We start from the raw sequence: 12,938 nt of genomic DNA on the forward strand, positions 1-12,938 counted from the left end.
ACTGTATCCCTGCGCCTGTGCGCGCCCGGCGGAGGCGGAGGGGTGGATGGGGGAAGGACCGCGGCGGTCGCGGTGAGGCGGCGGCAGCAACAGCAGCAGCAGCAGCCGGCATGGAGGGCAGCGCCCGCTCCCGCGGCGGCACGCCGGGGCCAGTGGCCTGCTAGGGACCGGCGAGGGGGGATCTCCGCGGCCGCCCTTCCCCGCCTCCCGCCCCCCCCCTTCCCCGCCGCCTCCCCCGCCCGCCTGGAAGCATGAACTGGCAGCGGAGGTGCTGCTCCCCGCCGCCGCCTCCCCGCCGGTGAGAGCGAGGAGGGAGGGAAGATGGGGGCTGTCCTGCGCAGCCTACTCGCCTGCAGTTTTTGTTCCCTGATGCGAGGTGAGCGGGGCGGGCGGCGGCGGGAGGGGCAGGGGGAAAGTTGCCGGGTTGGTGGCGAGGGGCCATGTTTGGGCGTGCGGGAGGGGAGCGGCGAGGCCTGGCTGCCGGCGGGGCGCGGGGCCCGGCGCGGGGGCAGCGCTCCCTCCCTCGCTGCCGGCCGCCGCCGCCTCCCCGGCTCCTGAGCAACTTCCAGGGGAGCAGCCCGCCCTGCCAGCGGCCACCGGCCGCGTCCCGAGCCGCCCCATTGTTGTTTTCAAGTTTTTTCTTTTTTTCTTTTTTTTTTTTTTTTAATTTAAAGGATCTCCCTAAACTATCGCACGCTCCCCCAGTGTCTCTCTGCACCCCTAGCAGTCCGTGGGCACCAGCGGCCGTGGGGCAGAGCTCGGCCCCGCCGGTGTCAGGCTGGTGCCGCTGTGCCCATGGCCGGGCTGGTCGCGGTCTCCCCCCGCGGTTCTGTCCTGCGGGAGCGGGGAATGAATGCCCGGGAAGCGGTTGCACCGATCGTCTGCCCGCAGCCCCGGCAGCGAGGGGAACAGTGAAGGCTCAGCTCTCAGCTGGGCTGGCGCTGCGCTGGGACTTGAGAGAAGTTTGTGTTTCTCTGGTGAACCACCACGGATGTTCATATGCTTTAAAGGAGCAGTCGAGTGCCTTACGCGAGGGGATGTTACTTAAAGTAGCTGAGAATTTTGATTCTCCTTCTCGGCTCCAACAAAATTTCTTGTCTTGCAGGACAGTCTGAAAGAAAACGCAATTTTTAGGGTTTTTTTTGGTTTTTTTTTCATGCTGTAAAGCTAACTACAGTAACTATTATCTGCATTCAGGCTTTCTGGGAAGAAATCGCCTGTGGTGCTTGCATGCATAATTATTCTGTTTACTTGATTTGACTTTTTTTCATACTAGATGGGCAAGAGATTAACTGCTAACAGTTAATCAACCGCATTTTGATTTAGATTTAGAGAGTTCATCCCCATTAGAGTGTTTTGATGAAAATTAGTCTAAAGGTGGTGTAGGTTGAAGTAACTGCTCAGTCTCCAGTTGCTCAGTAATCTGGAAAACAAAGATTTTCATCTCATCCATAGCCTTTTTTTTGCCCTGTGCATCTGTTTGCCATATTGCATCCTGTTTGCAGAGATACAAATATACTTATTTAAATGGCATGTGTAATTTTTCATACTTATGTTGTGGCAGTTAACCCCCAAATTTTAAAAGTTAAGTTGGCTCTGGAGTATAGGGGGAAACTGTTTCCTAATTAGTTTATTTTAATAAGTAACAATCATACCCATTCTTAATATACTGTGTGTTTGGCTTTAATTTGATGATCAATCTAGTTCAAATGACAGCACAGAAATAGCTGTTGTATGTGATGTCACATTATATTGTTACAGTAATTTCTGCAAATTAATCTCAAAATAGTAACACGTGCTTTTGCAAATTTTTGTATACTTCATGCTTAATGGGACACTTTGAAGAAGCATTCAGTTTGTAAATCATATGGCTGTCATTTCTTTTCTCATCTCTCACCTCTGTCTATTGCCAAGGACATTTGTATCCGAACAGCATTTCTGTTTCTTCTGTGTTCGTGGTGCCCTGCTGTTTGATTGCCTACCTGAAGTTGTAATCCTCTGTGACACGATAGTAATTTTCCTACAGGCTAATTGTTACTTTAGATAGAGATAAACAACAGGAACAGCTGAACCGTGAAGAAACAAAAATCAAATTTTAATGCATACATCCTCCCTAATAAACAGCATCTATGCAAGTAGAGTGGATTCTAGTAAGATGCTTTGAGTTCAGAAGAGGTGTCAGCAGCTCCTTAATGAGGCAGAGGCAGTGCCAGCATGAGTATGAATAAGCTTATACATGAAAGTAGAGCTGAAGTTAGGAAGTTCACTGTTTGGTTTGTGAATTCAGTGCTGTAGAGGATGCCAAGCTGACAGTGCTGGAGAGAGAAACTCAGCAAATGTAGTAGTGTGTGTTTGTGGATTGTAGCATCCTCTCTGCTTCCAGAGCCAGCCTCCCATTCTTGTAGAAGAGGCAAATGGACAAAGGTTTAGGACAACTGAACTATTACTCTGAAAAAACTGTGGTAAACTTGCTTACCTGTCTGGAAGGGCATAAAATCAGTACCCTGGAAATGCATAAGGACTTGAAGTATGAGGCTGTTAGTGGCTGGAAATGGGTGCACAGGGGAAGAAGGCACCTGTCTCAAAAATCATCCAAGGACTGCAATAAACCAGATCCTACTGATGTTGTCACGGCAAGTGTTTGGATTTCTAAGAGACAGGAGGTCACCATCATGACAGCTTGCTGTGGAGGTTCTGTGGTTTGGGCTTGGGTTTTTTTTTTAATGTTAGAGCTGCTGGAAGAAAGATGTCGCTGGTCTCTGTTCTCTCCTCTTGGCCCATGGTTTGATTGGGGCGATTGGGCTTCCACTTCTCTGACCAACAGTGCCTCTTGAAGCCACTCCCTGAGGGTATTCCAGAGGAGTGGAGTTAGAGCTGCTCCATGGCAGCTTTGAGGTGTTCTTCAGGGCAGCTGTGAAACCAATCAGAGAGATAATTGTGAGATAACTGACAGCTGCAAAGAGGCAAAAGCAGCATCATCAGTCAGATAACTGTGAAACTGAGGTTTAAAAAATTTTTAAAAAGTGACAGACCAGTGTTCATGGCTTGCTTTCTTCCTGAAATAGCTCTCCAGTCAGCATGTAATTGTTGTTTTGTTTTGGCTTTAAACCCTGATCATGCAGGCAGTGCATAAAGCTCTTGCTTGAATAGAAATCTTATAAAGGATATTTGTGCAAACCTACTGAATGTTACAGACCTCTGTGTTTAGGGTCAGATAGTGAAGAAATGAAAATGCCTTTTTAGTAATGGGTATTTTAAAACTGTGCTTCCCTAGAGTCCAGAAGAGAGTTTGTTTGAATCCATTAATAATGTTGTAATATTGTTACTGTTTTAAGTGATTTTAATCCATTGTTTCTGTTTTCATAAACAGATACATGCTTGCTTGTTTGTTTGTTTTTTAAGATAGATTCATTTGCATGTCGTTTAGAAGAGTTTAATGTTCAAAACTTTGTTAAGCTGTAGTGTATTTGAAACTTTGCTAAACTTTGGTGTGTGCACGTATTTTTCTACCAGAAGTGAGAGAAGGGGATAAGGAATAGGTTTTTACTCCTGAAGCACTCAGGTTGGACACCAAGTCTGGCATCTCCAGGTATAGCTATGTTTTTGCATTCAGGAGAAGGGTCTCTTCAACTAGAGACTGTACAATATTATGACAATGAGACTTAGAAATATCTCTTTTTTTTTTTATAATCATGATCTGTTTCTTCACCCAAGCTTGAATCAACCATTTTCTAGTCATGTTTCTTCATTGTATAATTCCTCAGAAAACAGTGTGCCCTTGTCTGCCATCTTCCTCTTTCATCTTTTCATAGAACAGTCTAAAATTAGCATGATCTGAGGTTTCCAGAATCCACTATTAATTTTATAGTTTTTTCAATTGCATCTCTGTGATACAGTTTAGTTATCATCAGATTGCTTTAGCTTTTGTTTAAAACTGAAAAATTAGGACTTGAAAAGTTTGATGGCAATTTTTGCTGTGTCTTGGAGGTAAGGTAAAGTAGCACTTTTGACAAGATAGAGGGAAGTTCTGGTCAGAGGTATATGCAGGTAAAAGACTTCTTGTACCCTTCAGCATGAGCTGTATGAAGATATTCAGGTGGAAAGCTTTGTTCTTGTTTCACAGCAATACTGGTTAGAGGGGCATGAACTGTATTCGTGTTTCCTTTTTCCCTAGAGAATTGCTTCAATCTGCATTCCCAGAGTTCTAGGTAAGGAATTTGGCTACAAGCAATTTTGATTCTTTTTTTATTTTTAATTTTTTTTTAAGGACTGGGAATATAGGAGCCTTTAAAGCTCTGTCTTTGGGAGCTGGAGAAATCTGATTCCTTTGGACATCTGTAACCCACCTTTATGATGATGTCGCATTTCAAAAATGCCAGCTTCAAAAATATCTGCTGCAGTGCATGTATTATGGGATTTACTTTTTAGTTTAAACCAATGAGAGTGAAGATATTTTTTCTTCCCTCTGAGGGAGTGGGCTAGGGCAGGAAAACAGGGAGAAACAGGTCTCAGTTTCTGATCTGTCACCATTCATCTCCTCTGGCAGCCAGTCTGCAGACTTAAATACTATATTCTTTGTCCCCAACATATTTAACCTCATTAATTTCCTAAGAAAAGTTAAATACTTGGGTTGCTTTGCTGGTGGCATCTTCAAAAGTTCCTTGTACTCTAGGAAGGGGTCCATGTTACTGTTGTGTGGCACCAGAAACGCAGTTGGAACTAAAGCTTTATTGCACACTCGTGCTTCTGGCTGAGCTGGTGGCTCTGCTGTGTCTGGGAGTGTCCTCAGCTCCTTCTCCAGTTCTCCTGCTGGGGACCCCTCATGTTTCAGCCCCCTCACCTGTGAGCTTTGGGCAGAATTTACCTTGATAGGGAATTTCCCTCTGATGGACTTGTACCACTAAGATGTGTAAGTTGCTTAGAAAGATGCAAAGGGGGATGCAGCTGCCCTGCAGGCTTCAGGGATGGTCTGCTCATGTTCACAGCTGGTGCTCCCCACTTAAAACTGAGCCTTCAAGTTTTGAATGCTGTGGCTCACCAAGGGTTGACTGTTGGTGTGTGCACATGAGGTTTGGGATGAGCTGGCAGCCAGTGCTTCCACTTCTTCTGTGCTGAGCACTTTGTAGTGATGACTCTTCCAAAGTGTAATTGCTGTTCAGTGAACGAAGTACATGCTCTCCTAATAACCTTTAGTTTTTCAGCGTACACGTCAGGTGTGGTTTCAGAGTAAGTACCACTTGCAGAGTTACAGAATACACAGTGCTCCAAACAAAGAGGCTGTGTCATTCTTTTGTGATGATTGTCCAAGGTTTGAAAAGGAAAAGCTTTGGATCTTTAATGGATGACACATACATGCTAAGTATTGACACTCTAAACATTAATCAACCTTTTCCAATTTATATATTTGCCAGGCAAGCTGACATAAAGAGCCTTCATTAAACTCTCTATATATCCTTGTAGTTTATAAATATTTATGTCAGGACATTCACAATGTGAAAGGCTTGCTATTTGCTCCACATGGACAAACTTACTCAGAACACAGTGCTTGCATTTGTAAGTAAAAATGACCTTGTCATTTCTGCTTTTTGATATGTTCTCTGGTGAAATGGTTATGAAAATAGGGTGGGCTTTTCCCCTCATTATTATCTTGCTGCAGACCTTTCGATTTCCATGTAGTTGGCACAGTTCCCCACCAATTTTGAAATGGAGTCTATGAATAGAATGGGAATACTGTTAATTTGTCTGTAATACCTTAATCTTAACAGACTTTTAAGAAGTTAACCAAAGTCTAGGTTAAAAGAAGCAATGTTTTAGTTAATAAAACTTTGTTTCCTTTGCAAAATATTATAAACTACTTGGAGAAAGAAGCGTGTCAGTTTAAAAGATGGAATGCTTTTTGAGCTTCAGTATTTATATGGAGAGAACAATAAGGAAATGTTTTTAATACAAACAGACATGGAAAATGGCAACATTCATGCAGATTTTTTTAGTATCTTGTTACAGGATCACATTACCTAAATAGAATTACTCCCTTGTGATATAATCAATGTGGCAATAATGAGATTATAGTTTTAATTCTGTTTATGAGGGCCATGTGTGAGTTCTTGATGTCAGATTTGAAAAGTAATCATATTTGAGACAGAAAATTTTAATCAACTAGATATATAATTTTGCTTAATCAAAAATTTTTGTTTTCTTCTCTATGATAACTTTATATTTTTCCCAATCTGTTCCCAGAGGAAATGTATGTAATGTGCTGGGTTTTTTTAACTGTTTCTGCCTCTAGAACTCCTTAATAACAAAGATTCTCCTCTGTCCATTGTCATAGAGTTCAGGCTTCTAGAAAGTAGCTGGTAAGTTTGCTGAAATTCTGGAAATTAAGAATATGTGGAAAGTAACAAATTTAAGGTGTCAAAATTTCAAACTTCCTTTTCTTAGTTGTTCTGTCAAAGCAGGGAATAAAACTCCTGCTTATACTCACAGTATTAGTGTTAATTAAAATATTAACACTTTGGAAATCCAAGAATCCTCTTGTCCACACAGATTATAATAGAGAATATTAAGAATAATAGAGGAGTAGAAATTTGTAGACCTTGTAGTGACTCTTATTATGTCAATTTAGAAAATGCAGTGATGTTCTTATAACTCAAAAACTTAACTGAAGCTCAGCAGTTACTCTTTTACCCCGTAGGCAATGGTAAAATGAGTAAGAAAGATAATTCCTAGTTGGGTGGTTTTGCATTTATGGATTTATTTGTTTTTCTTTTGGATTTCTGGAAATGACTCCCATTCAGTATGAAAAAGACAAGATTGTTCACCTTTTCCAAGGGATCCTGCATACATACATACATACATTATATATATATGTATGTATATATGTGTCTGTGTATATATGTGTGTGTTGTTTTACGGGGTGGTTTGTTTGTTTGTTTTTTTCTTGTGTGTCATTACATCTAATGTAAACCTGTTGAACACTTGACATTAATAGTGCTGGGGTATTAAAAGTATGAGAGTTAGAAGTATGCTACAACAGTTTTTTCACAAAATAAAAATTAAATGCCCAATAATTCTCAAAATTATTGATGTATGTGCACAGCTTTCCTTACCTCTTAAAACCGGTTCCTAACTGTTCATTTGATCTGGGATCTTTTGTGCTAAATTCTATGTTCCTGCTTTATAGCAACTTTCTGATAATGCTTAAAAAAATCTAAACTAACAAAAAACTCCAGCCTCAAAACAAAATAAATGAGCTGTTTTGATTGATTTGTTTTTTACCTGGTGAGGCAAACTGACACACTTCAAGAAATACTTCTTGAGTATCTTTTAGAGTGGTGTGCGCCTTGGATAAATTGTTGGAAAAGTCAGCTGAGAGTAGTTCATTGCCTGTGAACTTCTTGTCAGTGTGGAGAAAGGCCTTGTTTGTTGGAAGTGTGCTGCTGTTGAGGCTGTGAATTCTTTGATCCATGTGGAGCTAACAGCAATTGGGGTAGGACCCCCTGGCTTGGGCTGTTCCCGTGTGCTTGGGTTACACTCCAGCAAAGGAGGGGAGTGACTGAGAATGACACTCCCAGGCCATTCCCGGCTGGATGTGCACCCTCAAATGTGAGCTGTTTAGGCTGGAACACATCATGAGCTGCAATTGCTCCAGAGTAGCAACAAACCTTGGGCCATTCCTACCTCGGCTTGCCAGGGTGTACAAAATGTGTCCCAAATTCGTAGAATTTGGAAGTGGGCTCTTGCTGTCACAGCACCACAGTGTTTGTCTTCGTGCTCTCCTTCAGTGGAGGGACTCAGCTTCAACAGCTTCCTGTTGAATATGGCCAAGGCTTTTGGTTTGTTCTCTCACTGTTAGAAGCGCTGTAAGAAAAGGTGGTGCCGGGAGGTGTGGAGGGCAGCGTTTTGTTTCAGTGTGATCTGGTTGTCTTCCCTGTCATCACAGGGCTTAGTTTAGATTGCAGAACACCATCCCTGTTCAGATGTGGGACTCTCATTGTTAGAGCCAAACAAGACTTCTTTTCTACAGGAGCAGAGGTGCTTGCTAACTAACTTTTTCATTATACAGATTGTGCTGATTTAAACATGGGTGTTGCCAGTAGAACTGGGGAAGTATTGCCAATGTATGTGGAACTGGTATGACTTCATCTGCAGCACTGTGTGTTATTCTGTCAACTGTTTGAGAGATTGGAAGGGTGTTGAAGAAAGATTATAAGGACACCTGAGAAAATGAGCTGTATAATGTTGAAGTTCTGCAGACATTAACGTGGATCACGGAAGTACTTGATTGCACATCCCTAAGGAGCCTTCCTGCTTTCCATAGCCTGCAGTTGGCCCTGGAAGGTGCCAGGTCACCTTTATTTTGCTGCTGCCCTGTAAGCAGAAGAGTCACGGAAGAAGGTGGTAGTGTTTTATGGCAATGCAGCTGCAAGCTGATGCCTGACCAGTGTTCTCTGCTCTTGCTGTTGTCAGCCAGGCAGATTCAGAATATAAGGTTAGACAAATGGCAGAGCTACAGTGCTGTGTTCCACCCCCATGAGAGTGCAATCAAAAGAACTTCAGAACAGGGGAGTCCATGCACCAGAAAGGTGCACAAAAGATCTGTGTGAGTGTGCTATGTAGCACTGAGAAGAGCCATGCTCTGGTAATCCTGCTGTATGGCTCTGTTGCCAGCAGGGTGATTTGGCAGGTGATGCCTGCTATTCAGAAAGGTGTTTGCCTGTCATAGGCTGGGACTTCATGATGTACTTCAGTTATGAGTACTTTTGCTATAATCTGGCAGGTCCGTTGGCTTTTTATGTCTGGACCTGAGATTTCTATCCTTCCCTGAAGTCCTTTATCTTTTTTTTTCTTTTCCTCCTCTCATTCTCACGTCTCTGTCCTTCTAAGTTTAATAAGGGTATTTTTTTCCCTGTATTTGGCACACTAAAGGATGACTTACTGCCTCTGTACCAGCAGGATTGCAGGATCTTGGTCTCTAGAGCTAGTATCTGGCCAAAGGCCTGAAAATAGTGAAGTTTAGTGCAGAATCCAAATGCTGTTGTTGCCTAGCTTTGTGTCTTTACTGTTGCACTGATATGGCTACTCATCTCCTTCACTGGCCTGCTACTCCTGTGACCTTTTGAGTTACTCTCTCAACAGCCCTTACATGGCTTTAGCCTGAGGAATATACTTTAGGTTAGCTGAAAAGAGGAGAAAAGGTTCTTTCTACCAAATTTGGACTGCCTCATGCTCGTTTACTAAATTCCTGGTTGCCTGCTGTGTCCTACAAGTATATTTGTGTGAATAAGGAGGTTCAGAGTGCTCTGTTCACAGTGAAGGAGGAATGATGGGCACTGGAAAGTCAGTTCATTATTTTTGTTTTAAAAATGTATGGAATTCTGTATTGCATGGAAAAAAATTGGGAGAGTACTGTGACAGAGAAGTTGGTGCAAAATCCTGGCCTGTTGCTTGCTGTGCCTAAAATTAAAACTCTTATGTATTTCCTGGTGATTTTATTGTTTGCTTGTAAATATAAACCATCTTTGTGTAAGTTTCTTGAGGCTGGCTCCCTGATATTTAGAAAAATTTATGTTAGTTTTCAAATTGTCTCTCTTATTTGATAAAAGTCTCCCAGGCTTTATTACCAATGCTACCTCAATCTTTTCATTCTTGCTTTTCCAAGCTAAGCAGCAAAACTCAAACACTTGCAGAAAATAAATATACAGAATTTCCTAGAAGCATGAGCAGTGATGAGGAAATTTGAAACTCAGGGAGTGAAGGGACAGAGCTATAATTGACTGCTCCGGAATCCTTGTGCCAGTCCAGAAACTTTTCCTTACATTCTTGTGTTGGCTCTCTGTGGGACATCTTGGGGATGATTATTATATTACAAGGAGTTTTGTGTATTGAATAGTTTTAGGGAGGTTGCAATTAATGTTCTTTGTTATCTATGTTCATTATCTGTGTTCATTGTAATGTTGGGTTATCTACGTCCATTTCTCTGCTTTTCCTTCTCTTGTGAGCTGAGTGTGTGTCATTCTGTCAAGGCATTTGGAGTCCTTTCTTACTGTGCCTCATCCAGGTCCACATGGGTTTGTTTGGTACATCTCATCCTTGTGTCTCTTTCCTCCAGTCCTCTCATTTGCTGTCCTCACAGCAGCGTGCTTGGCAGTACCAATTCACTTTGGACTCTCAGAGTTCTTCAGCAAGACTTTTAAAAGATGGGGATATTCCCTTCTCAACTCAACGACATCATCCTCCAGTGTGAAAATCTGTGCCATTTCTTACCTGTGACTTCTATATTGGTATTTCTTTCCACAATGTCAGCAGTTGCTCAGTGGTTTCCACACTGTGATTCTGTGGCAGGTTGCCACAACTTATCAGTGGCCACCTCTGCTCTGAGTCCTGTTCCTTAACTGGAGGTTCATGAGGAACTGGTTCAACTAATTAGTCAAAGCTGATGCAGTCCTTCCTGTCCCTGCTGTGCTAGTGCTTATATTGATTTGATTTTTGGTCTGAACTGATTCTGGCTAAAAATTGCTTATTGGCAGGTGGTGGGGAAAGCTCAGTAGCCTTCTGCTGATTTAGCTCCCTGCATTATCTTGCCGTGGCATGGGACAAGTGCTTGAGCCAACGCAAAAGAGGGGTCGGGAACTGACAGCTGGAAGTGAAGCTGGGGAGAAAGGAGATGGTTGCAGTTGCATCTTGAGCAGATCCAGCAGGCTGCCAGTGGAGGGGGGAGAGCTGCTCCCCCTTCCAGCTCCCTGCTGCTCGCCTTATGTCAGCTTTGGAGTTTGCTGGACCACTTCTTGAGTTGATTCAACTTGCTAACCCAGTCAAACCTTTTGCTGACGCAGTTATTTAAATCAGCTTGGGAAGGGGCGCTTAACTGATGGAGGGGGTAGAACAGCATTGCTGGGGTTTGGGACTGAGAAAAAAGAATTTGAGGGAAATATTCGAGACTGTGCTAATTGCTTTAGCCAGGCTAAACCTCATGTCAGTGAAAGACAAATGAGCATGTTGAAGGTAACACTGTCCTTGCCTCATGGCACCCAGAGCTGTCCTGGATCACTGAAGGTAGAAAGGAGAAAGTGGGAATATGTGGAAAAGGCCACTGGGCTAGTTAAAGAAAAGCATTACAAATTCTGATAGCTTAAAACCGCCACTTAAACACCAGAAAGATTAAAAATCCTTTTTAGCTGGTAAAATGCTCATTTTATGATGGTTCATCACTTTGCATCCTGTGGGCAGCAGCATTTTTATGCCTGTAACAGTTGCCCATAATTCAGATGTACAAAGCAAGACTTGAGTAAACAAGAGTAAGGGAAAGCAGACTTGGGTGTCTTGGGGATTAGCAACTTTCAGTAAGAAAGACAGGAGTAGCAGCCAAGAGAAATACGTGGTGTAAAAACTGGAGTTTGGTGGTGGGAAGAAGGATGCTGGTAGAATTCTAGTTTAAAAGTAAGGGAAAAAAGAATTTAATGCTGCATGCGGTAAACTTAGGAAAGGTCTTTAAGCGAACATTGGAGTTCAGAAACAGTTGCAGGCTCAGTGACCGCTACTGGCAGAAGTTTCTTACCCTGTAAATTATTTTGTTGCTGTTGAAATATATTAAACTTGAGTTTTTGTAACTTTTGTGTTCTCTAAGGAAACACTTGTTCCTGGTGGTGGGTACAAACCCCCCCCCCCCCCTTAATTTATAATTAAGCATAGCTTTTACTCTCTATTGGCTACTTTAATTTAGAAGAATTACCTGCATGTAGACCACTCAGGTCATAGAGGACACGGTAATATTCACTACTATTTCAGTTTTTGATGTCCAGGATATATGTTTTTATCTTTCAAGAGTATGTGCTTCTCTTCAACGTGTTGTAGTTTGTTGCAATTACACTACAGCTTATTTTTATGTCTATAGAAAGAGAAATAAAAGCATATAAAGAGTTCAGCTTCTTAAAATAAAAATCTGAATTGTATCTTTTTGCCCCATTATAACTTAAACTGCCAAATAGTTGCCCAGCTTTGAATGGAGATGCTCTTGGACATCTTCCCAGGTTTTTAGTACAGTTCATAACTTCATTATTCGAGAAAGCTGTCTCTTCAGTGTCCTGTGCTTTCAAAGTTGGGAAAGGGTGGGATCTTCTGGCACAATTTTGCTCTTGGCACTGTTGCCTGAGTGAAGTAAATGCAGAGATGATACTTGGTCCTAATGCTGCCAACTTCAGTAACTGGATTTTATGGCACATTGAAGCCTTCGTGTTTTCTGGGAAGGGCTGGATGCAGTGGGGAACAAACCTGGTTTTTATTATTTTGGTGATGCAGGCTTCGTTCCTGAATGTCGCAACAAATTGGAAAGCTTAACGTGCTCATCTGCCAGCCCTTTGGAATGTGTTACAAGTTGTGGCTTTGAATCAATCTGCATGAAGCTACACATCCTAAGTGTAGCTGTGTTTCTCCTGAGTTGTCATTCAGCTGAGCTGTCTCGTTGATGCAGAAGTGTTTGTCTGCAGTCCCTGCTCAGGCAGTCTGAGCTCCAGCAGGGAGTGAGTAACCTCTGCAGCGAGGCTGTGTGAGGCTCAGCAGTGCCTTCAGGCCTGGCTGCTTACCTGGTGTTCCAGTTCAGTGCATGCTGTGTGCATGGGTGCTCCGTGTTGCACATAATAATGGAGCTTGTACTTACCGGTGTGAGTGGATTTACTTTTTTCCAAATGCTGGGCACGCTGTCTTACTAGAGAAAGCTGTGCCAGCTGGCTGCACACTCTCCTGTGTGCACTAGATGACACTGAACTGGCTGTTAATTAGATTTTTCAGGTTACAGTTGTAGGCAGGCTTTAAAAAGTAAAGGGTTTTATTGTATTACAATTTTTTGCCCCTTGCCTTTTATCGATTACTTTTTTCCTGAAATATGTGGTTTTCATAAGCAATCTGCCTTTCAAGAAAATGTACTGTAATTAATTTTCAATCTT

General features: G+C 42.5%; 1 protein-coding gene across 2 annotated transcripts in view; it reads left to right on the plus strand.

Annotated features, from left to right (window-relative positions):
* Window positions 1-269: 269 nt before the first annotated feature.
* The window catches only part of LRP6 (LDL receptor related protein 6), a 120,846-nt gene continuing 108,177 nt past the window's right edge, over window positions 270-12,938 (plus strand). For both annotated transcript variants that reach the window (XM_014880590.2, XM_014880600.2), the window contains exon 1: window positions 270-376. In XM_014880590.2, coding sequence (XP_014736076.2) covers window positions 322-376 — 55 coding nt within the window. In that variant the 5' untranslated portion in view covers window positions 270-321. The remainder of the gene's footprint in view (window positions 377-12,938) is intronic.

This window comes from Sturnus vulgaris, chromosome 5, assembly GCF_052056855.1.
Source record: "Sturnus vulgaris isolate bStuVul1 chromosome 5, bStuVul1.hap1, whole genome shotgun sequence".
Taxonomy (NCBI): domain Eukaryota; kingdom Metazoa; phylum Chordata; class Aves; order Passeriformes; family Sturnidae; genus Sturnus; species Sturnus vulgaris.